Source organism: Phocoena sinus, chromosome 3 (genome assembly GCF_008692025.1).
Source record: "Phocoena sinus isolate mPhoSin1 chromosome 3, mPhoSin1.pri, whole genome shotgun sequence".
In the NCBI taxonomy this organism is placed as follows: Eukaryota; Metazoa; Chordata; class Mammalia; order Artiodactyla; family Phocoenidae; genus Phocoena; species Phocoena sinus.
Genome location: NC_045765.1, coordinates 11,931,630 through 11,954,987, shown reverse-complemented (window position 1 = coordinate 11,954,987; position 23,358 = coordinate 11,931,630). Strand labels below are relative to the sequence as shown.

The following is a 23,358-nucleotide window of genomic DNA, read 5'->3' as shown; positions in this document are numbered from 1 at the left end:
AGAACATTCTTCATTTACTCAACCAGGACTTCCTGAGGCCTCCAGAGGATCAACTGAGGATGTTTTAAAGAATACATAGTGGTGATCATTTTGTAAGATATAGAAATATCAAATCAATATATTGTGCACCTGGAACTAACATAATGTTGTAGGTCAATTATAATTCTTTTTTTTTTTCTTTTTTTCGGTACGCGGGCCTCTCACTGTTGTGGCCTCTCCCGTTGCGGAGTACAGTCTCCGGACACACAGGCTCAGCGGCCATGGCTCATGGGCCTAGCCACTCCGCGGCATGTGGGACCTTCCCGGACCGGGGCACGAACCTGTGTCCCTTGCATCGGCAGGCGGACTCTCAACCACTGCACCACCAGGGAAGCCCTATAATTCGATTTTTTAAAAAAGAATACATAGGGGAACTCCCCTGGAGGTCCAGTGGTTAAGACTCCGCACCTCTGCTGCAGGGGACATAGGACATCGATCCCTGGTTGGGGAACAAAGATCCTGCATGCCGTGCAGTGTGGGGCCCCACCCCCACCCCCCAAAAAAAGAATACATAGGTGGGACTTCCCTGGTGGTGCAGTGGTTAAGAATCCACCTGCCAATGCAGGGGACATAGGTTCGATCCCTGGCCCGGGAAGATCCCACATGTCCCAGAGCAACTAAGCCCGTGTGCCACAACCACTGAGCATGCACTCTAGAGCCCGCGAGCCACAACTACTGAGTCCGCATGTCACAACTACTGAAGCCCGTGCTCCACAACGAGAAGGCACCGCAATGAGAAGCCCGCGCACCGTAACGAAGACCCAACGCAGCCAAAAATAAATAAATAAAAATCTAAAAGTAAATAAGTACATATATTTATTTTTTAAAAAAGAATACATAAGTTACCAAGAAAAGAACTCATTCATTCACTCCCTGATTACACTCCCTGATACTCTTCATGGAGATATTTGAGGAGGGTTTTGATGGATGTGTAGAAGTTTGCAAGAAAAAAATCTATTTATTCAATAAATGTTCTCTGATGATTCTCAAAGAGAATTTGAAGTGGATTTTGAAGGATAGGTGTTCACCGTGGAAAAATTGCAGTCAGTCCTCCAGTCGGTCAGTCAATAAATGCTCCCTGTTGCCCTTTGAAGAGGTCATTTGGGAAGGGGTTCTGGGAAGAAGTTCTCCAGATAGATCACGGGCATTTGAGACCTCTCTGGTGGCTTCCCCTCCAGCAGCTCCCCATCTGTCCAGCCCAACCACCTCTGGTACAGGGAACCTCTCTTTCCTCAGGGTTCCAGCCAAAGTCCCAGGGCTGGAACCCTGAGGGCTGAGCTTGAGTCACATCTCCATCTTGAACCAATCACAGTGACTGAGATGGATAAGGACTCTAGGTCACATGTCCACCCCAGCTTGGATTACAGAACTTTTAGGCAGAACTAGCCAGAGACAGAAAGTTGGCCATGGTAGGGTGTAAGCTTACCATCACCTGGGGTATGCAAGCTCCAGATGAAGTCCATTTATTGTAGGGTTGTCAGATAAAACACACAACATCCAGTTAAATTAGAATTTCAGATAAATAACACATAGCTTTTTAGCATATCTATGTCCCAATTATTGCACAGGACATATACTGAAAAAGTATTCATTGTTTATGTGAAATTAAATTTGACCAGGTGTCTGTATTAGTTTGGTAGAGCTGCCATAACAAAGTATCACAGACTGAAATCACAGAGTGATTTCAACAACAGAAATTTACTTTATTATAGTTTTGGAGGCCAGAAGTCCAAGATCAAGGTGTCGGCAGGTTTGATTTCTTCCAGGGTCTCTCTCCACGGCTTGAAGATGGTATCTTTTCCCTGTGTCTTCACGTGGTCTTCCCTTGTACAAGTTTGTATACTAATCTCCTCTTATAAAGACACCAGTCATATTGGATTTGGATCTACCCACATGACCTCATTTTAGTTAATTACCTCTTTAAAGGCCTTATCTCCAAATACAATCACATTCCGAGGTACCGGGGGTGAGGATTTCAACTTATGAATTTTGGGAGAATGCAATTCAACCCATAACAGTGGCTGCTTTGGAAAACGGTCTGGTAGTTTTTGAGAGTATTTAAATGTAGAGTTACCATAGGACCCAGGAATTCCACTCCTAGGTATATACCCAAGAGAATCGAAAGCATATGTCCACACAAAAAGTTGTACCTGAATGTTCACAGAAGCACTCTTCACAATAGCCAGAAAGTGGAAAAACTCAGATGTCCACTAATGGATGAATGAGTAAACAAAATGTGTCGATCCATGCAATGAAATATTATTCAGCCATCAAAAGGAATGAAGTAGTGGCGTTTGCTGCAACAAGGATGAATCTTGAAAACGTCTTGCTGAGTGAAAGAAGCCAGACACGAAAGGCCACATGTTGTATGATTTCATTTATGTGAAATGTCCAGGACAGGCAGATCCACAGGGACAGAAAGATTCGTCTTTAACAGGGGCTGGGGGAGGGAGAATGGGGAGTGACTGCTCACTGGTATAGGGTTTCTTTTGAGGGTGATGAAAGTGTTCTGGAATTAGATAGTGGTGATGATTGCACACCCCTGTGAATATGTTTAAAAACCACAGAATTGTACACTTTAAAAAGGTGCATTTTATGGTAGGTAAATTACATGTTAATTTCAAAATGTGTGTGAGAAAAGCCAATTTGGCCTTGGAGTCCTGTATTTTTATGTGCTCAATCTGGCCACCATAACTTGGTGGGACACTACTGTACCTCACAGGCGATTAGCCAGAGACCTTAGCTAGGGTTCCCTCCAATCTGAGAACATACTCTAATGTCCAGCTCGAACAGTTGGTAACCAAGGGACCCTGCAGCTGCAGAGACAGTGGGAGTCCTAGTGAAAGAGAGAATATGGGTGCCACCTTGGGACCTTGGACTTTTCCCAGCCTCCCTTTCCCTTCTGCAAAGTCAGGCTGAACAATTATCATCAGATACCTGTGAGAGGAGGTCCTCATGAGGCACTTAGTCGGGTGCCCAATTGGCGCTCGGCAAAGGCAGCCATCCTCAAAAAAGAAACTGGTAACTACAGTGGCCACCTATTCTTGTAAATAAAGTTTTATTGGGACAAGGGCCAGGCTTGGAGTGAGGCAAGCAGGCAGGGTCGTGCAAGGGCAGAGTCTGATCCTGTTTTTATTTAAAATGTTCATGTCTAGCTCATCATGCATTTTTGTATTCGTTTCGATTTGTTAAACTATTGTATTAAAATGTTGTGTATCTTCATTACTGACGTTTTTTGTGGGCGCTTCTTAAATTTTGCACAGACGTGAGTGCCCCACTCGCCTCACCCTTGTTGTGTGCCCCCCCGGGGCGGGGAACATGGATTAACTTTTCTGAGCCTCAGTTTCCTCATTTGCAAAATGGGGATAACTCTCCCTTCTAGGAAGATTCATTGAAAAATGTTTACTTCTAGGCTCTGGGGGGTGGGGCGGGGCCTGAAAGGGCGGGGCAGGCTCGCTCGAAGGGGGCGGGCCTTTCGAGACCAGCTCTCGGAGAGGGGCGGGGTCAGGCCTCGTCAGCTGACCGCTTTGGCCAACGGCAGGGTGTGGCGGGGCCTGGCAGACTGAGACGGGGCAGGGCGCAAGCGAGCATTGCGGACTAGCCGGCGATGGACGAGCCGAGCCTCCTGCGGCGCCGTGGGCTCCAGGTGAGGCCCCTGCGCGGGCGGGCAGAGGGCGCAGGCGGAGTGAACCTGCTTGGGTGCCGGGGTCGGGGCTTTGGCGAACCTGCTTGGGTGCCGGGCTCGGGGCTTTGGCGGACCAGGGGAAACTGAGGCGGAGGGAGGTGCGCGCTCCGGAGACTCCCACTTGTCCACCCGCATCTCAAAGTGCTTTTCGCCTGTTGGGAAGAGGGTATGTCCATTTGACATATGGAGAAACTGAGGCTCCGTGGGAGAAAGGGGCTGAGGTTTCGACCTCTCCACCAGCAGCTCTAATCATATGAGCAGCGACAGCCTTTGAGCGCTCACCATAAGTTCATCTCGTTGTGTCAATACTTTTACTAGTGCTATATTAATATTAATTAATGTGTATTAATACATGACTCGTGCCTTCGCAGCGCCACCGCAGCCCTGCCTCAGCTCACCCCTAAGGCAAGCTGGGGAGGCTGGGGATGTCAGTCCGCCCTTTCGTCAGATCAGGAAACTGAGGCTGGAGTCTGGGAAAGTCACAAACCCCAGGTCGCACAGCAGGGATTCAGTCCAGCGACCTTAACCAGCTCTCAGGTGCACAAGCCACTGCCAGCTAGCTCTGTGGCCTGGGTGGGGGTGGGGAGGCTGAGGCGTTGGGAGGCACTCTTGGGTCTCCCGACCTCAGTTTCCCCATTCATTAGAAGGGCCCTCCTTTTCTGACCACTGGCCCCCGGTTTTTGTTCGGGAGGCAGCGCCACCAGGAGATAAGCAAAAAAGGCATCAGACCTAGGGGAGGCTGACATTCTAACGCACGTGACCCCGCGGCGGCAACTTCCTTGACCTCTCTGGACCTCAGTGTCCCCATCCATCCAGTGGGAATTTAGACAATCTAGCCGTTTCCCTCTGGGGCTTAGACCACACCCGTAAGAAGCCACCAGTTGCAAGTGGGGGAACCCGGGATTCATCATTTACCCAACAAACGTTTATTGAGTGCCTGCTGTAGTCCCCCGTCCCACCCCACCCCCGTCCCCCTGGAGAGGCGGGGGATGGGGGGGTTCACCCCTGGAACCGCCCTCCTGGATCTCCCAGCCTGTTGGGGGAGACGAATGCCTGAGCAGCAGTGACCCCGCACAGGTGTCAGCTGCGATGGGGCACGCTCAGGCACCCCTGGAGAAGGCGGCTGAACCGAGGGTTGCTGGGTGGCCTTGGGACAGAGGAAGCAGCCACTGGTGGCAGGGCAGGGAGTAGGTGTTTGGGGAAATGAATGAGGCTCAGAGAAGCTAGAAAGTAGGGGATGGGGTGGGGAGGTGGGCACTGAGGCCGAGGAGGGAGGGGAAAGGCAGGCCTTGAACCCCGGCTGCGGAACTGCGAACTTGTTGGGAGGTGAAGGAAGAGCCACATGTGTTTCGGTTGGGAGTCGGGGAGGGTGTGGGTAGAGCTGCAAGGCAGAGACCCTGAGGACATGCGGGGGGCGGGGGGAGGGGCCGTTGCCAGAGGCAGGAGTCGGGGGCCTGAGCATAGAGGAGGGGGTGCAGCAGGACTGGTTTGCAGTGGGGTGTTGTGGGGAAACAAGCCCCGCCCGGAGCCCCAGATAGAATTGAGCCCTGCCTGCAGCCTCTTAAAATAGAGAAACCGCCTTCGGGTAGGCGAATGGGGGGTGCAGCTGACGTCAGAAACGGGGGGGTTGCTGTTCCATGGGGAAGAGGCACCCATTCCCTGATGACGAGTCCCATGTTACAAATGGGAAGACTGAGGCTCATAGAATCATAGCCTCTGTCCAGGTGTCACAGTGTGTAAGGCGACAGAGGATTTGAACCCAGGCAGATCTGGCTCTCCCTGCAGCCCAACCCCACACTGGCAGGCCTCCATCCAAGGAGGCGGAGGGGCAAGTAGGGTTTGCCCAGTTGAGTGAGGGCATTCTGGACAGAGGGAACGGCACGTGCAAATGCCCAGAGGTATGCAACCATATGTGTTTATGGGGAAGCTAGAAGCCATTTCTTAGCGCTAGAACTGGGCATGTGAGATGGGACCATCTGCTTCCAGGGCTTCCAGTGCCGATTTTGAAGAGGTTAGACTTTCTTCCTAGGGTGATTGGGAGCTATGGAAGGTGATGGAACAGGGGAGGTCATGTCAGATCTGAGCGCTTTGAAAGACTCCTCTGGAGCAGGTGGGGGCCAAAAAGGGGGCCAGAAACCAGGAAGGCATCTAGAGTAAAGGACCAAGTAGGAGACACATGAAAATAATTTTTAAAATAACAGTAGAAGTGTAAATAACTGCTCACATTAAGGGGCATCTACAAATGCTAAGCACTGTACCTGCATTTAGTTCTCCAACAGCCCAAGAGATTATTAGCCTTATTTTTCACCAGGGGAAACTGAGGCTCAGAGAAGGAAAATAACACCCAGGAAGTCAGGGAGTTGGAATTCTAAGTGGTCTGGCACTTGAGGGTGCAAAGATGTTGAGGGCCTTGGTTTGGGGCATCAGTCACACACTCCTTTAATTGGAGCCCAGAGCGCCCCCAGCCGATCAGGTCAGAGCCAATCAGATACCCTGGAGGGTGATCCTTGCCAAAGGTCAAAGAGTCAATTCATAAAAGCTTGAGGAAGTCAGGTGCCGATTGGCCAGTCCAGACAATAGCTGGGGGTATCCTGGCCAATCTGACTGTGGCAATGCAGGGCATGCGGTTGACTGAGTACTAGGAGGTTGTAAACAGGACCTGGCTTGGCCTGTGGACCACCAGTTTGCATTGGCTGTGGGTAAGGGGAAGAGGTGGAGACTGGCCCTTCTGGTTTGGGTTAAGCTCAGTCTTCTGTGTAGCATTTGTAGGCGCCAGTTAACGTAAGCTGTTATTACTAGGACTACTACCACTATTATTTTATCATTTTTTTCATCATCTCCCACTTTGCCCTTTGCTTAACAAACGACAGAATTTTAAAAGCAGATCCCCAAAGAGAGCATCCAGGGACAGAGAAGGTGTCCAGTCTGTGTCTGGACTTTGTCTCTCCTGCTGCTGGGGAAGCTCCCTGGAAGGTCCATCTGGCATCCTCACGGCCCAGTTCCAACTATTCTCCTCCTCCAGGAAGCCCTCCGGCTGGTGCCATGTGGTCCCTGCTGACCTCTCTCTCTTCGCTCCAGCTGCCAACTTCCGATGAGACTTGGTGCCCACTGGGCTGAGTCCCACCTCCACCCTACTGTTTCCCACTAGCCTGCTAGCCCAGCCTGAAGCCCTCCTCCTGGAACTCTTTTGGCTCCCCTCTCCCTCCAGCCCCTTCTCTTCCTCTGGATCCCTACTGATGCCTCCAGTATGGGGGTGTCCATGCCCTACCCTGTCCCCTTCAGAATGTGGGCTCCTCAGGGTGGAGCTGAGGCTTCTGGTGAGGAGGCAGCATCTCCCAGCCCAGTCAAGCCCAGAAGAAGATGCCATAAATATTATCTTTAAAGGGCAGTTCTGGGGGGTTAGACCACCCCCACCCCCACCCCACCCCCACCCCCACCCCCTTCCTAGGCGGGAGCCACTCGCTGAGGAACAGCTGGCAAAGAGGGGGCTGAAGGCAGAAGCAGATGGCGCAGGGAGCAGAGGGTCCGGGGGTGGTGCCGGGAGAGTTCCATGTGGGCCCAGCGTTCCACTGAGCCTTTGTAGGGGGGCTGCTGACTGTCCCTCACCTCTCTGTGCCACTTCACATCTTTTTGTATTTTGGAAGTAAATTAAAATTTGTGGTTGAATTGGTAGTTATTAACCTCACAAAATCATTGTGTGGGCTCTGATTGATCAAAGCTTCCCCCAGTGCCAGGCCCTGAGCCTGCTACTTGATTCCTCCCAGGGCCCTATGTAACTGGACCATTTTCCAAAGGAGGAAACTGAGGCACAGACGGGTGAAGTCGTTTGTCGGGGATCACACAGACCAGATTAGGGAGCCAGACTGGGAACACAGGACTGTCCGTGTTTTGGAAGGAAATGGCTGGGATGGGGTGTGTGGGGGGGTGGCATGTGTGGACACAGCAAGAACCCCTGAGTTCAGATCCCAGCTCCTCACTGTTTTGCGGGTTAGTAGGGGAGGAGGAAACTGGTATGAGATCTCATAACAACCGGAGGGGGCCGAAGGAGACCCTAATGGTGGTGGTGGCGGTGGTGGGTCCACGAACGTTTGCACAGAATGATAGTGAGCTCTCCGTCCCCAGAGGTATTCAAGCAAACAAGGGGACCTCAGGGTGGCAGGTGAGCCTTCTCCCACCTTGAAGGGCTCTGACTTGATTTTCTGAGCTCAAGGTAGCCGGGGTCCAGCCTCAGGGCGACGCCCCACCCCCGCACATCCTCCTCTTCCCCTGCCTGGAGACCCTGTTAACCCCTCCCAGCCCTGTCATCCCGAGCCCAGCAGCTTCCGGCCCCCTCCAATTGGCTGCGGGGGCTGATGACATCATTGGTTGCCATGACGAACGCCCAACTCTGGATGTGGGCAGCCCTGAGCCCACCGAGGTAAAAATAGTCCTGCATCCTCAGCGCAACCGCCCCAGTGTGTGTGTGTGTGGGGGGGGGGGGGGGGGTGGGTGTGTGTGTGTGGGTGTGTGTGGTGTCCAGAGACCTGGATTCCCGGCCCTACCTCCGTCGAGAGATGTGGGCAGATGCTGCCCTCCGCGCCTCAGTTTCCCCGCCTGTAAAAAGGCTTCTGCTCCTGATGCGTAGTAGCGGCTCAGTAAATGTGCGTAAAATTTAGCAAGTATTGCGATAGTCTGCGAAGGCCCTTGCTGAGCTCAACAGTAACACAACAATAATTTCTGATCATTTTTACCCCAGAACCCTCTTACATTATCTCCAAATTACAGATGGGGAAACCAAAGCACAGGTAGTACCAGTCACTTGGCTCAAGGTTCCATGGCCAGGAAAGAACAGATGATAGATCTGGACCCAGGTCTGGGTGTCCTCAGATTCTAAACTTGTGCCACACAGCCTTTTGAGAATTAAAAAGCCCTCTTGGGCAAGCCATATTTGAGGGTGGACTCTGGGGTCACAGTGGAACCCAAGCACAGGGCTTTCTGCCCTATATATGGTGAGGACACCCAGGGTTGGTGCAGATCGGCTTGCTGAGCTCTAAAAGAGTCTTCAATAGGGAGTCACTGGTCAGTGTGCCCAGCCCCCACAAATGACCAGGACCCAAACCTGCATAGATTCTGCAGAAGGTGAGCGGGGAATGGCTTTCAGATCTGGGAGGGGACAGGGTGAGGATGACTAAGGAATCTCCCTTTTCTCAATAGATTATTAGTATTTAGCCACTACTGACATACTTCTTTGTAAATATAACTAATTTATTTTGAATAATGACTTTAAAAAAATGTAAGTAGGGGAGCTGAGAAGGGAGGTAGATTGGGAATCTGAAAGGGCTTCCTAGAGGAAGGGACACTTGAGCTGAAGCCTGAAGGACGAGCTTCAATTAACAAGCACCAGAAGGGAGGGAAAGTGGTCCTGGCAGAAGATACAGTTGGTGCAAAGGCCCTGAGGCAGGGCTGAGCCCAACGTGTGGGGTGAGCAGAAAAGAGGCATTGGTTGGAACAGGGTGAACAAGGGGCCAACTGGGAAATGAGGTGGGTGGAAAGCTAGGGATGTGAAGGGTTTGTCTCCTTGAGAATGACCCCTGTTTTCTTTTCAGAAGGAGCTGAGCCTACCGCGCCGGGGACGTGGGTGAGTTCACCTGGGGCCAGTGGGCTGGGTGGGGCCCTGTGGTCCTGGGCACAGATATTTCAGCAGCAGCCTCCAAATTGTGAATTTATTTAGTAATTACTACAAAGCTTCTCACCTTGATCCTGCCCCGGTGTTTGCAAAGTACTTCACAGGTGCCTCACGTGGCCCTCACCACAGGCTGGGAGGTGAGGTACAAACTATGCCAGTTTGCAAACGAGGAAACTGAGGTGCATAAGGGTTGTTTCACTGGCTGTACGGCAACCAACTTGAAAAGGTGGCATCCAGAGTCCAGACTGTAGAATTCCAGTCAAGTATCCTGGAACCAGCTTGCATGCCTCCCATGACAGGAAGCTCACTCTATTTTGGGGAACACCGGCAGAAAATCATACACTTCAGGGTCACATTAATGTTCCTGGTGATTGGCATTTTGAGATCCCAAAAGCTCAAAAAACATTTGTTCAGTGCCCTCCCCTGTTTACAGATGGGGAAATCAAAGCCCAGGAGGGGGAGGAGTTTGCTTTGTACTGGTGGTCTGGGGGAGTGTGAGTGCAGACACTCCCTCTTTGGAGGCTGCATTTGCCTAAGTTGGGGGTGGGAATTCCCTTGTGCCTCAGTGAAATCACTCACTCAACAAACATTTTTTTAGGATCTACTGTGTGCTGGGCTCTGTTCCAGGCACAGGGAACACGGTGACGAGTCAATGCTGGACCCTGCCCATGGAGCTTGCACTCTCTTGGGGAGAGTGATGAAGTGATGTTATACAGGGGAGAAATTAAACAGAGACAGACAGAGGGGGCTGGAGGGTGGCTTTAGCCCTGAAGATGTGGGATCTCTTAGAGGAGGTGACATTTGAGACTAGATCTGGAAGAGGAGGAAGAGCTAGGGGGAAGGTGTGGGGGGAACAGCATTCCAGGCAGAGGAAACAGCATGGTCAAAGGTCCTGAGGTGCGAACTAGCTTGGCACTGGAAAAACAGCATGGAGACAGGGGTAGCTGGGGTGAAGTGAGCATAGGGGAGGTGGAGGGAGAGGAGAAGGGGTAGGTCCTGGGGGTTGGATGAGAGTTTGAAATCTGATGGTGGGGCTGGTGTCGGAGTAGCCCCCAAGCCCAGACCATCTCTTGTTGGACTGGGAATAGTGCACCTGGTGGGGAGGGCCCTGAGGACCCCAGTAGGGAAGGGGCTTGGACACTGCCCGGAAGGCAGGCACTGTCCCCAGCCTTTGCCCAGGCTGGGGGCGGGGTAGTGGACCGTGAATCAGTACAAACCACTGAGGGCAAAGTCCTGGGCCACGGAATAGGACCGGGACAAAGACTCCCTGAGGGCTGTCTAGTCTTTGCCACCTGCGGTGTGCCTGACCGGGTCCAACCAGGATTTCAAGGGGGCCATGGCCAGACACAGACAACCGCAAACCTTCGGAGTCAGGGCTGGGCAGGAGGGAGGGTGGGGCTCTGAGCGCCAGGGGTCCACGTGTAGGGAGGAGGCTGGTGGGGCTGAATTAGGATATGAATGAGGGGGATGACTGTCCTGGCAGAGGGAACCCAGGGAAACAAAGTGCTGGAGGCGTGGTCGGGGCCTCCGGTGTGCGCCGGGATGGTGACACCCGCTGCGGGCGGCCGGGAACGCCTGGGCCGAGCGGCTGCGGGTGGGAGGATTGGGGTGGGGCACGCACACCGTGGATTGGTGTCCGAGAGACACCCCCCGGGGGCGGGGCGGGGCGGGGCTCGGTGAGCGCGGAGGTAAGGCCTCGACAGGGAAGGGGCGGGGCCAGTTGATGGAGCAAAAAGTCCGGCAGAGAAGGCAGTGACTGCCCTTCCTTTCCGGCCGTGCAGCTCGGGGGCTCGATACCCGGCACCCTCGGCGTCCCTGCTCGGGAGGGGTGGCACCGCGGCTCCCGCCTCGCACAATCCGACCTTTGCTGCGGGTCTGTGCCTGCGCGCAGGTGCGGGGCTCCGAGCCCCGCCCCGGGACGGAGAGAGCCCGCCCCCCCACCACCACCCGGCGGCCCAGGCCCCACTCGGCGTCTGTCTCGCCTGCCAGGCGTGCTGTCCCGCTGTCCGCGTCTGTCTGTCTGTCCGATCGCGACACAGTCGGGGCTTGGCGGCCACGAAGGGGGCGTCAGTACTCGGTCGCGTAGACGCGGCCCCGGCCTCGTCATGAAGTCCCGCAGGGACAAGCTGCACATCCCGGCGCTGACCCTCGAGTGAGTGCTTGGACCTGGAAGGGGAGATTTGGGGGAAGAGGGGCAGACTGACAACCACCCTTCTTCCGTGTCTCTGTTCAAGTCGCCCCGAGTCGCACCGCCGCCTCCAGGGAGCCCTCCCGGGTCAACGGCCTGGCCCCGCCCTCGCGGCCTGCGAGAGATCTAGTATCCCCAGCCTCAGGCCCCTTCTCCCTAAGGAAACCACAACCCCGGTCCCGTCTCCCCATTCGGCCACACGCAGGGGCCGTTGCCGGGTTCACCGTCCCCGGCCTCTTTCTTTGCAGTCTGTCTCCAAGCAGCCAGAGCCCGTCCTTACTGAGTCCCAGCAGCCCCTGCAGCCCCTGCAGCCCCTCACTGGGCCTGCACCCCTGGAGGTAAGTGACAGCGCGCGCGGGCGGGGCTCGGACATCGCCCTGGCACCCCAGAGACTTGGAAGCTGCCCAGACCCAGCTCCCCCGCAAGGTACTGTGGGCTGGTGACATGGACTCTCTGGGCCTCAGTTTACCTCTCCATAAAATGGCACTGTGATCCACACTAGGACCATGATGGGAAAATTCCATATTCGGTCATAGGCAGCAGGTTCCCCCTTCTGATAGACGGTCAGGGCAAGGCCAGAACTTGAGCTGTTGCCCAAGGACTTCCTGGAGACAGGTGCTGGGTTCCCAGCCTGCTCAGGGCCCTGCTGAATTGGCCTGGCCTCCTGTGCTGTGACCCAGCTCAGCTGGCCGGAAAGCTCCTCCCTGTGAATGTATACACACATACACACACACACACACACACACACACACACACATTCCTAACGCTGAGAGTCCACCATTAGAGCCCTGTGCACTGAAGTCAACCAGGCCAAGTGGTATAGGGTGAAAAGAACCAGCTTGACTGAGCACCTCAAGTTCCTTCTGTCCCCTCTGCAACCCTGGGAGAGAAGCACCCTTTCTGATCCCATTGCCCAGTGGAGGAAACTGAGGCTCAGAGAGGGGACACCAGTTCTCCTGGTTCAGTACGTCTGGGGGCCAAGTCAGGGCCAGCTTTGCCATCAGAGTCTGTTGAGGGTTTGAGCCACTCTCTGCGATGGCGGGGTCTCAGGATCTTGCCCCTGTATGGGAGAGAACATCAGGGATATAGTGGGCTCCTCACACAGCTTGGGCAAAAATTCAGGGAGGGGACAGATGTACAGGTCAGTGATGTCTAGAATTTGATGGCCCATCAACCATTTACACCTTAGTATGAATGAGCTGCTCAGACTCTTCCCATGGGCCTTTAGTGGGAAGAAGAGAGAACACTTTGGAGCCCACACTGGGAGCTGGGCAACAGGCAGGTACCTTCATTAAGTAGGCATCTACTGTGTGCCAGGTGCTAAGGGCATAGCTGTGAAAAGATGAACATAGTTTCTCCCTCATGAGGCTCTCAGTCAGTTCTCAGGAAGTAGGCAATGAACAAGGGAATGGACAAACAAGACACATTCAGACGGAGATCTCTTAATGTGGTGTTTGAGCCAAGGCCTGAGCAGAGCTAGGGGAAGGGAAGCACCAAGCAGAGGGAGCTGCACATGCAAAGGTCCTGAGGCAGGACCAAGATTTTTAAAGCCCCTGTGGCTACCTTGGGGGAAGAAAGGTTGGCTGGGGACAGGAGACAGGAATGGAGGTGGCAGAGGCAGGGAAGTGGCTAGGGCAACATCTAGGTGGGAGATGGTGGGGCCTGGACCAGGCTGGGGTGTCCAATGGGAGGCAGAGACTGTGTCGCCCCCATTTAGCTGAGGAGAAACTCGGCTTGGGACCTCAAAGTGTGTTGTCCAGAGGGACCCTGAGAGAGAGTGTCAGGCCAGATCTGACTCTGGGTCCTTGGCCTCAACCTCAGGTGAGGACAAGATGAGGGAAGGGACCTGTTGAGAGCAGATAAGCCAGTTTTACCAGGAGGAAATAGAGGCAGTTTGGGATTCTAGCTGAGTCCACTGGCCCCTTGTTTGCCACCAGGGGGAAGCAGAGCCCCGTTGACTTGGGCTAGGCAAGGAAATGGGTACCTGCCTCCCCTGCTCCAAGGGGAATAAGCCCACATTTGTCCCCTCGGCCTCCAAGGCCCTGTGGGTCCAGCTCCTGTGATGAACCACCCCCCCGCCCCGCGTTCTCCCATCCACCTCTCCAGTGCTCACCCTATTCTAGCCGTGCGGCTTCCTGGACTGCCAGAATATAAGCTGGCCAGCCTCAGGGCCTTTGCACTTGTTGCCCCCCCGCCCAGAGCTCCGCTTTCTCTGTTTACTCCTTTATTCATTTGTCAAGTATCCATCAAGCTCTCAGATAGGAAGCCTTTCGTGTCTAAACCTGCCCGCCCCTGCTCCACCCCACCATAAGGGCCCCCAAGCCCCGGTTGCATCCATTATGCACATCCATTTCCCTCACCCTGACCCCATCATGGTTGTGATTTCCATGTTTTCTTGTGTGATTATTGAGTTGTTTTTCTCATCCAAAGGTTTGAGAGCCCCCTGAAAGCCTGACCTGGATCTGTCCTGGTCATCCTATAGCCTCAGGCAGGGCCTGCTATACATCAGGTGCTCAATTAATGCTTGTGGCACGGACAAATGGGAAGCAGCTGGGAGGGCTGTACCTGTGGTGTTGGGGGGGAGGGAGCAGTTTGAAGAGAAGGTCATGAGTTGGGCCCATATGGCCAAGGGGACGACAAAGAGGCTGTTCCAGGCAGGAACAGCATTGTCAGAGGCGTGTTCCCTCTGGGGGCTTGGACACCAAGGACGGGAAGAATTTGGATTTTCTACCGAGGGCACTGGGAGCCACATAAAGTATGGGGCTTGGAGGGGCATGGACAGCTCATGGGCAGGTATGAAGGGCTGGGGTGGCCCTACCAATGTGGGGTCGGAGATGGGGGTCTGTTTGTCCACCTAGGGCTTTCCTATTTACACAGTTACTGGCACAAGCAGAGAGAGGCAAAGTCTGAGGCACAGAGTTAGGATTCGAGCTCTAGGAAAGGGATTGACCCAGGAGTGTGAATTTGCTGTAAGATGAGGAGCCGTGGAGGGTGTGTGAGTAGGGGAGGGGCTTGATCTAGTGGGCAAGGGGCTGGCGCCAGAGGTCACTTGATCAGCCAGCCTTTTGCGGGAGGTCTTTGCCGTGGCCACAGGCCCTCTGGATTGCCAGCTGTAGCCCTGTTCTGCAGAGGAGGAAACTGAGGCCAGATGGGCGTGGGAGAAACAGCTGCTGGGGATGCCAACACAATGGGCATAGTGGGAGGCGTGTAGGCAGCACAGGCTGGGGACGATGGGCAGCTCCTTTACTAACTGTGTGCAGAAGTGTCCCCGGCACACATGGTAGGGGGAGCTTGTGGACACAGCACGTTAGCCTATGGTGCATGAGACCGTGGCTTCATCCCCACTTGGGTCCCCAGACCTATGGGACCTCGAATTCCTCCCATGCAGGAGGCTGTGTTTCCTGTACGTGGCTCAGACTAAGGATGAGGATGATGGGTAACCTCTCTCATCCTCATCTACACATATGACCCCACAGCAGAGCCTGTTCTTTAGCCTCAGAATAAGTCCAGAATCCACCCACTTTACTCCACAGCCCCACCCTGGTCCAGGCCTGTGTCCTCCCCTCCCAGACCCTGTTACAGCCCCTCACTAGCCTCCTGCCGCCTCCACTCCTGCCCCCCCAACAGCTTCTGTTCCTCATGGCAGACATGGGGGGCGGGGTTCACAGACATAGTCCAGATCACACCCTCCCGCTGCTCACACATCCTCCATGACTCCCTGTTGCTGCTGCAGTAAAACTGCACTCCTCCCTGTAGCCCACAAGGCCCGCATGGTGAGTCTTGCTGGCATCTTCCCCTCAGTCCTGCTTCAGGGCCTTTGCGCGTGAGCTGTGCTCCCTGCCTGGGATGCTCTTTCTCCATGGCTGGCTCCTCTTCCTTCTCGATGTCTCACTGCTGGCTGCAGTGTCACCTCAGAGAGGCCTCCTGGCTAAAGTCGTCCTTTGCCAGCCTTACCCCTGCGCTTTTCCTTCCTCAACTTCAGTGTGTGAAACTAACTTGTTCATTTAATTGTTTCCTGTTCACTCTCTGCCTCCCCTACCAGACTGGGGACTCCTGGGGGCAGGGATTATTTGTGGCCTGCATCCCCAGGGTTCAGTACAAGGGCAGACACACAGTAGGTGCTCAATGTTTGTTGAGTGAATGAGTGGCCAGATATGGGTTGTTTGAGCCCCAGTCTGGGGGCATGGAGAGCAGGCCTGGGGAGACACTCAGCAGATATCTGGCCCACTGCGTGTGGGCCACCTGAAGGAGACACTGGGCTTGGAGGCAGCAAGGCAGGGAGTCTGAAAGAGACTTGAGAAGCAAAATCGGTGGCAAGATGGACGGGCAGGGTTAGGGCTACACATCAGGTAGCAAGTCCCCCTGTACGCCTCAGTTTTCTCAGATGTGGGGTCTGGGCTCCAGGTCAGTCCTGCCTCGGCCGGTTCCCAAAGCGTTGTGTGGCCTGTGGAGGGTCCACCTTCAGGGTGACACTGTCCCTGACTTCCTGGGGCTGTCATGAAAGGAGGAAGCATTAATTCACAGACATTCCATCGTGAAGATGAACTGTACCCCCAGCTCTGTACCAGGCACTTTCTGTGCCTCTGATTTTATTACATTTTCACAAAGGGACATGTGTATATGGGGAACCAGAGGCCTGGAAGTTTGCCTAATGCTAACGTTTATCGAACGTTTACCAGGCACTCTTGGGAGGCACAGTGTAATCATGTCAGCCCCATCTTCCTCCCATCTTACAGTTGAGAATACTGAGGCTTGAGAAGTTAAATCAGGCATCTGATTCCTGATAGTAGCCAGGCTGATGGCCTTTCCCGTCGTACAGACAGGAAGAGCATATCAGATGCCCTGACTCAGTCTGCTAAACACACCCTCTGTGCCAGTCCAGTGCTGGAAGATGCTGGGACCTCAAGGAGCCCAAGCCTGGGGAAGACAGAGCTGGACAGACACAAGAGAAGACCTCCTGAAGGAGGGGACGCTGGATTTTGCCAGGCGGGAAAGGCATTCCAAGAAGTACAGCCAGCGTGGGTGCAGTAGCATGAGCTGGGCCAGGCAGCTGAATGGGTCTTGAGTGCCGCACTCAGAAGGGGTTAGCGCCGAGGTAGGGGAGAAAGGGGCGCGATCGGATTTACATTTTGAAGGAAGGGAGCCAACTTCGAAGGTCCTACATCCAGGTACCGCCAACGCCCCGCCCCCGCCGCCCGCAACCCTAGCAACGCCCCGCCCCTCCGCCCGCGGCCACGGCAACGCCACGCCCACCAGCCAGCACGCGGGTTCGCAGGTCTTGCTTCCGCGTCGCTCGCCCCACCCGCCAGGCCAGGCCCCGCCCCCGCGCTGTCCTGGGCGGGGTTCCAGGCCTCGCTCCAGGCCTCGCGCTTCCTCCTCGCCCCCCACCCCCAGCCCCGCGGCGCGTGCCCCGCCCCTCACCGCGGGACTCCCGGGGCAGATACCGCCGTGAAGGTTCGCGTCCCGCCGCCGCTGGTTGCGCCCGCGCGCCTCTCGGGCCTCTGGCGGCGGCGGCGGCACAAAGGGAAGCAGCATGTCCGATCCTAGCTACTGGACGGCGGTGGCGGCGCCCGGCCACCGGAGCCGCCTGGCCAAGGGCGCGCTGCTGCAGCGCTCCAAGAGGTAGGGGGCTTCGCGCGGGCAAAGGCCGACCGAGCAGACACGAGTTGCCAAAAGTGTGTCTCGGCAGCGCGGGGAGGGCCACTGTGTCCGGCGGTAGGGGGAAGTGGGCGGATGCACTGGGATCCAGGTATCCCCTGGGGTCCCAGGCGCCTTCCTTTCACCGCTCCTTACCCAAATTGGGATGTCTGTCCGCCGGGGTCGCAGCTCAGGTGGTGACAGAAGCAGCAGGGATTTGGGACTGAATCAGGATTCGAACCTGTCCTCTGGGCAGACCTGCGGAGGAGCTTCTTGGAAAAACTGAGGCTGTTTAGTCCCTGGGGCCCAGTCAGCGGAAATGATGGTTCAGAAGCAAACATTTGCTGCGGGAGGATGGTGTGTTTGTCGGTTATGGGGGGGTGGGGGGAAATCACGGTGTTCTATCCAGAGCAAAGTGGAGTCTCAGTTTCTCCTGAAAGGCAGAGAAGCTAAGTGAGGGCTGTGAGCTCTGCTGGACCTGCGTTGAAATTCCAGCTCAGCCACTGTCAGGCTGTGTGCCTTCAGGCAGTTCCTTAACCTCTCTGTGCTTGAGTGTCTCACCAGTGCTTGGTCGGGGCACCAGAGGGGAGCACAGGCAAAGGCTGGGCGGTGGGACCAGCTGCTGAAGGGCCTTGAATGACTAATCCAGGGTTTAGGCTCTTCTCCCAGAACCTGGGGAGCCACAGAAGGCTCATGGGCACCTCAGGGATCAGGTGCAGGAAACTGGCCTCAGGCTCCTCTTTTCTGACATAATTCTCACTCTCTGTTGTGCCACAGGGCTGGTTATTGAAAAACTAGGCAGCTTCTCAGGGTCCTGGGCCTTCTCCAGGGAGGGCTGAGCACACAGTTGGTGCTCAGTAGATGCTCGGGAATTGAACAGATGATGCCCAGTTCCCCGTTGGGATCTCAGATTTGGTTGTTTTCAAGAAAGCCCTGCCTGAGAGCAAGAGGGAGGCTCCCAGTGTTTTTCCCAAATGCTGTTGGAAGTGAAAAATGATGCATTGGGGTGCAGTGTGGGGGTGAGGGGCTGGAAGAGGATGTGGGCTGTCGGATGTGTGTGTGTTGGGGGGGTGGTGACAGGAAGTTTTGCAGGAACCTGTGGGTTTCGCTTTTGCTTTTGCATCTCAGACTAGAGGACAATCTCTGTGGCTGATGACATCTGTGGCCTCAGTTTTCCAGGCTGGGAAATGGGTGCAGCTGGTCTCTCCCTCCTCTGGGCTTATTAGTATTGGCAGATGTTGGTGATTTAATTCGCTGGAGAGGCATTGCTTGCTCTCCCACCATGCACCAGGCCCTGTGAGTAATGTCAGGAGAAAGATGACAATATACGTACATGCCACAATTTACCCAGTGCCAGGCCCAAAGCTGAGCACTGTGTATGCACCTTTGCAAAGTATACAGATGGGAAAATAGGCTCAGCAGAGCAGCTGCACATGGAGCCGTGGATAGGCTGAACCCCTCCTCCGTGCATGTCTTGTCTCCTGAGCTGGTTGCTGACCTCACTCTCCTTGGCCTGCACTGTGCCTTCTGCCTGGGACGCCATTCCTGGCCCTGTGAGGCCCCGAGGTGTCATCTCTCCCTCCCTGAGCAGTTCTCCCGCCAAGGCTGGGCTGCGTTGGCGGCTCAGGCTGTGTGGGCTGATGCACTTGTCGAGAGCAATAGGAGCCGTTGCCGGGCGACTGCTGGAGTGGGTGGGGGGAACCGTGTCGCTCCCAACTTCCCTCTGCCAGGGCGGGGGCTGGGGCCAGGGCACATATGGGAATTACTGGGCAAGGGTTGCGGGGGGCGCCTGGGCCAGGGGTCTGGTGGCCAGGAGGGAGCTGGGATGAAGGGAGGAAAACATGTGGGCAAAAGTTTGGCAGAACAGGGACTTCCCTGATGGTCCGGTGGGTAAGACTCAGCGCTCCCAATGCAGGGGGGGGCCCCAGGTTCGATCCCTGGTCGGGGAGCTAGATCCCGCATGCCGGAACTAAAAGATCCCGTGTGCCGCAACGAAGATCCCACGTGCCGAAACGAAGACCCGGTGTACCCAAAATAAAATAAATAAATAAACAAATAAATACTTTTTTAAAAAAAACATTCTTTGAAAAAAAAAAAAGTTTGGTAGAACAAGAACAGGACCCAATATGCAAGATGCTGGCTTTAGGGTTTCCAAGGATCAGATTGGCGTTTTAGGGGGATCTTGGGGAGGGGGTCTGCTCAGAGATTGGAGCAGTGGCCCTGGGAAAAGGTGCATAAAATGGAGTGGGCGCCTGCCTCAACCCACCTGTGGGTTCCAGGATCCTCTCCAACCTCTGCCTTATTTGCCATTGTTCCTGGCAGTGGCCACGATGTGGGCAAGGCTGTGGGGGCGGGATTGTGGAGCAACCTTTCCCCCCACCCCGCCCCCCACCCCGGCATTGCGCAGCATGCAGAACTTCCCCCACCAGAGATCGAACCCGTGCCCCCTGCATTGGAAGTGTGGAGTCTTAACCACTGGACCACCGGGGAAGTCCTGGGCGTGGGATTGTGAACACAGAAGCTGGAGAAGCTGGGCCAGGGCCATGATGTTGCAGAGGGGCGGTCCGCCTGGGGAGCAGAGAGAGAGTGGTCGCCCCCAGCTTCCTGTCCTGCCCTGAAGCCATCACCCATGTGCTCCCAGCCGAGCAAGTGGTCCTGTGAAGCAGGAGTCCTGGACTTGTCCCCACCTTCCCCCCCAACAGCTGCCGCAGTGGGAACCGCAAGAGCCTGGTGGTAGGAACGCCCTCGCCGACCCTTTCCCGGCCCCTGTCACCCCTGTCCATCCCAACAGGTGAGTGCGGGGGCAAGCGGGGCAGGGTGGGAGTGTCCTGTCTCCACCCCCACTGACTCAGTTCCCCCCCACCTCCTCCTCAGCAGGCAGCAGCCCCCTGGATAGTCCTCGGAACTTCTCAGCTGCATCTGCTGTCAACTTCCCTTTTGCCCGGAGGTGAGTGGTCTCCGGCTTTGGGGGATGGTGTTGACATGATGGGCGAGGGGACAGGCAGGGGCATGCACCTGGTGGCTGGACCTGCCTCCTCATTAGCCTTTTCCCCACCCCTGGCCTCTGCCCTGCTGTGGTCTCTCCTCTGGCTTCCGCCCCTGGCAAATGCACACATGCACGCACGGTCTCCTGCAGCCACATCCCGAGCACAGACAGGTAATTTCTATGAGCCCTCGGGGAGGGGCAGGGGGAGGGGGTGGCATGGCTTGGTCCAGGAATCACTCATTCACTGAAAGTTGTTAATTCACTTAACAAGACCTGATGGAGGACCTGTTATGTGCCAGGCACTTAGGTGTCACTTATTCATTCAACAACGTTTATTCAGTGCCTGCTGGATGCCGTGCCCTACACTGGGGGCTGAGGAATGGGAGGCTGGACTTTGGCCCTCAGGGAGTCCTCAGTCTGGTGGGAGTGGCCAGCGTGTACTCCAGCAGCTGCAACTCAGAGAGCAGCTTTGATGGGGGACGTACTGGCCGCTGGTGTCAGGGAAGACTTCCCGGAGGAGGCAGCTGAAGAACAAGGAGAAAACATACAGTGGACTTGCTCACCCTGTATTCCTGTTCTTGGCCTTTTCTGAAGGTCCTTCCTCCAATGGGGCCAGGATCGGCCAGCCACAGTGCTTGCCCTTGGTCCCCACAAGCTGCAGGGGCCTTGCCTTCCTTCCAACTTCTCATTCTCTCCAGGGCCGACGGCAGAAGATGGTCCCTCGCGTCCCTCCCGTCTTCTGGCTATGGAACCAACACGCCCAGCTCCACTGTCTCGGTACCCACAAGTCCTACCTTGGCAGGCAGACAGGGGAGTGCCAGGTTGGGGGTGGGGAAGACACATCTTTGGGTTTTTTTTTTTTTTTGCAGTATGCGGGCCTCTCACTGTTGTGGCCTCTCCAGCCGCGGAGCACAGGCTCCAGACACGCAGGCTCAGCAGCCATGGCTCACGGGCCTAGCCGCTCCGCGGCATGTGGGATCTTCCCGGACCGGGGCACGAACCCATGTCCCCTGCATCGGCAGGCGGACTCTCAACCACTGCGCCACCGGGAAGCCCCTTTGGGATTTTTTTTTAAGGTGTTGGGTAGTTACCCAATCAGCAAACATCCTGGCTGGCCCCTCTGTGCCCCATTTTGGGCAATGTTGGGGCGTCCCTGAAAGGACCCAGCCTCAGCCCCAAGGGACTCCTGGTCCGGGATACACAGATATCCTCATCCTTGTGTGGTCAGGGAAGGCCTGGTCAGAGGGGGTCTTGGGGCTGCCGAGGGAGCAGGTAGGGAAGGCTTCCTGGAAGAGGGGACATCAAAGCTGGAATTTTAAGGGATGCATAGGAGCCAGGCAGGAGAGTTACCATCTGATGACCAGCAGACAGCCTGAGCCTTGAGGGGTAATGCTGGGGTCCTGGCTGTGGCACTGACCATGAACCCATGGCCCCGATACCCCCTCCTGCCAGTCGAGCTCATCCTCCAGGGAGCGCCTCCACCAGCTTCCTTTCCAGCCGACGCCGGACGAACTATGCTTCCTGTCCAAGCATTTCCGCAGCTCAGAGAGCATGGTTGATGAGGAGGGCGGCCACCACTCACCTCGCCTTCGGCCCCGCTCCCGCAGCCTCAGGTGGGCCTCAACCTCTGACCCCAGCCCCAGCCCCTCCCTGGGCTGGCTTTGGGACCCACATCATGGCTCCTCCTCCACCTTTGGTCCTGACCGTGCACAAGCCTGGCCTCCGGCCCTTGGCCCTCAGACCTGACTCAGCCGCCCTTCCCTGGGCTGTGTTTTGGGTCCCATGTCATAAGCCAGTTGTCCCCTCCTTCAGCCCTGGACGCGCAACAGGGGCCTTCGACAATGAGATCGTCATGATGAATCACGTGTACCGGGAGAGATTCCCCAAGGTGGGCAGCGCCTGGCGGCTAGACCAGCCCCAGCTCCCTCCGTGTTGCTGTCCCTCCAATGGCACCTGCTGTCTTCCTGGCTGCGTCCCCCCTATCTGTCCATTTCTGTTTCTCCCTGTCTCTCTGTCTCAAACTCCCCCCTCCCCCACCCACACCTGTACACGTTGCTTCTTCTCCTCCAATCTTTGGACCCCATCGTCACATCTTCTCTCTCTCCCGCCCCCATCTGCGCATGTCGCTCCCCAGCCCCATCCAATGACCAGGTCACCCCATCTCCCCCGCTCCCTGCCCAGGCCACAGCACAGATGGAGGGCCGTCTGCAGGAGTTTCTGGCCGCCTTCTCACCCGGCGCCCGGCTGGCACTGGCTGACGGCGTCCTGGGTTTCATCCACCACCAAATCATCGAGCTGGCCCGCGACTGCCTGGCCAAGTCTGGAGAGGCTCTTGTCACCTCCCGCTACTTCCTGGAGATGCAGGAGAAGCTGGAGAGGCTGCTGCAGGATGTGCGTGGGGGCAGGGGAGCGCAGGGTTTAGGGGTCCCCAAGGAGGGCAGGGCAGGACCAAGGGCTTGCGGATGACGCTACCACCCATCTGCCCCCAGGCCCATGAGCGCTCAGACAGTGAGGAAGTTGGCTTCATTGTCCAGCTTGTCCGGAAGCTGCTGGTCATCATCTCACGGCCAGCGAGGCTCCTCGAGTGTCTGGTGAGTGTCTTGGCACATGGCCAGGTGCCGGGCTGAGTCCAGGCACCCAACAGTCCTGCCGAGATACAAGAGACAGGCCCCATCGTATAGGGCTTTGAGAGGAATGCTGGGGGCTGCCGGGCTGCGGCGGGCTTCCCAGAGGAGGGGCCGGGAGCTAAGATCCCAGGGACGAGTTGGAGCCACTGGTGAGGATGCTTCAGACAGAGGGAGCGGCGTGTGCAAAGGCCTGCAGGTGGGACCAGGCCTCGGCTGACCAACCCCTCTGCACCCCCAGGAGTTTGACCCTGAGGAGTTTTACCACCTGCTGGAGGCTGCCGAGGGCCAGGCCCGCGAGGGCCAGGGCATCAAGACGGACCTGCCGCGGTACATCATTGGGCAGCTGGGCCTGGCTAAGGACCCCCTCCAGGGTGAGCTGGGGGTGGGGCAGAAAGAAGAAACTGGGGTGAGATTGCGGTGGAGCCGGGATTCCAACCCATGCCCACCTGACTCCAGAGCCGCCACACTGTCCTTCCTCTCTCTTTGGCCCTGTCCTCAGCCACCTGCAGGGCATATTATGGGGAAAGTGCC

The 23,358-nt window shown here is 56.0% G+C and overlaps 1 protein-coding gene across 13 annotated transcripts in view; it reads left to right on the top strand.

The window, feature by feature from the left end:
- The first annotated feature begins 3,595 nt into the window (after window positions 1-3,595).
- The window catches only part of MAST3 (microtubule associated serine/threonine kinase 3), a 37,862-nt gene continuing 18,099 nt past the window's right edge, over window positions 3,596-23,358 (top strand). Inside the window, exons 1-12 of one of the 13 annotated variants that reach the window (XM_032625645.1) lie at window positions 3,632-3,685; window positions 9,310-9,341; window positions 11,826-11,915; window positions 19,917-20,005; window positions 20,092-20,161; window positions 20,351-20,371; window positions 20,899-20,977; window positions 21,653-21,813; window positions 22,013-22,088; window positions 22,382-22,591; window positions 22,690-22,791; window positions 23,066-23,198. In XM_032625645.1, the coding sequence (XP_032481536.1) occupies window positions 3,647-3,685; window positions 9,310-9,341; window positions 11,826-11,915; window positions 19,917-20,005; window positions 20,092-20,161; window positions 20,351-20,371; window positions 20,899-20,977; window positions 21,653-21,813; window positions 22,013-22,088; window positions 22,382-22,591; window positions 22,690-22,791; window positions 23,066-23,198 (1,102 nt within the window). In that variant the 5' untranslated portion in view covers window positions 3,632-3,646. Of the gene's footprint in view, window positions 3,686-9,309; window positions 9,342-10,859; window positions 11,542-11,825; window positions 11,916-14,092; window positions 17,200-19,916; window positions 20,006-20,088; window positions 20,162-20,350; window positions 20,372-20,898; window positions 20,978-21,652; window positions 21,814-22,012; window positions 22,089-22,381; window positions 22,592-22,689; window positions 22,792-23,065; window positions 23,199-23,358 lie in introns of those variants that run through there. The other 12 variants (XM_032625643.1, XM_032625655.1, XM_032625652.1 and 9 more) reach the window with 12 other exon arrangements.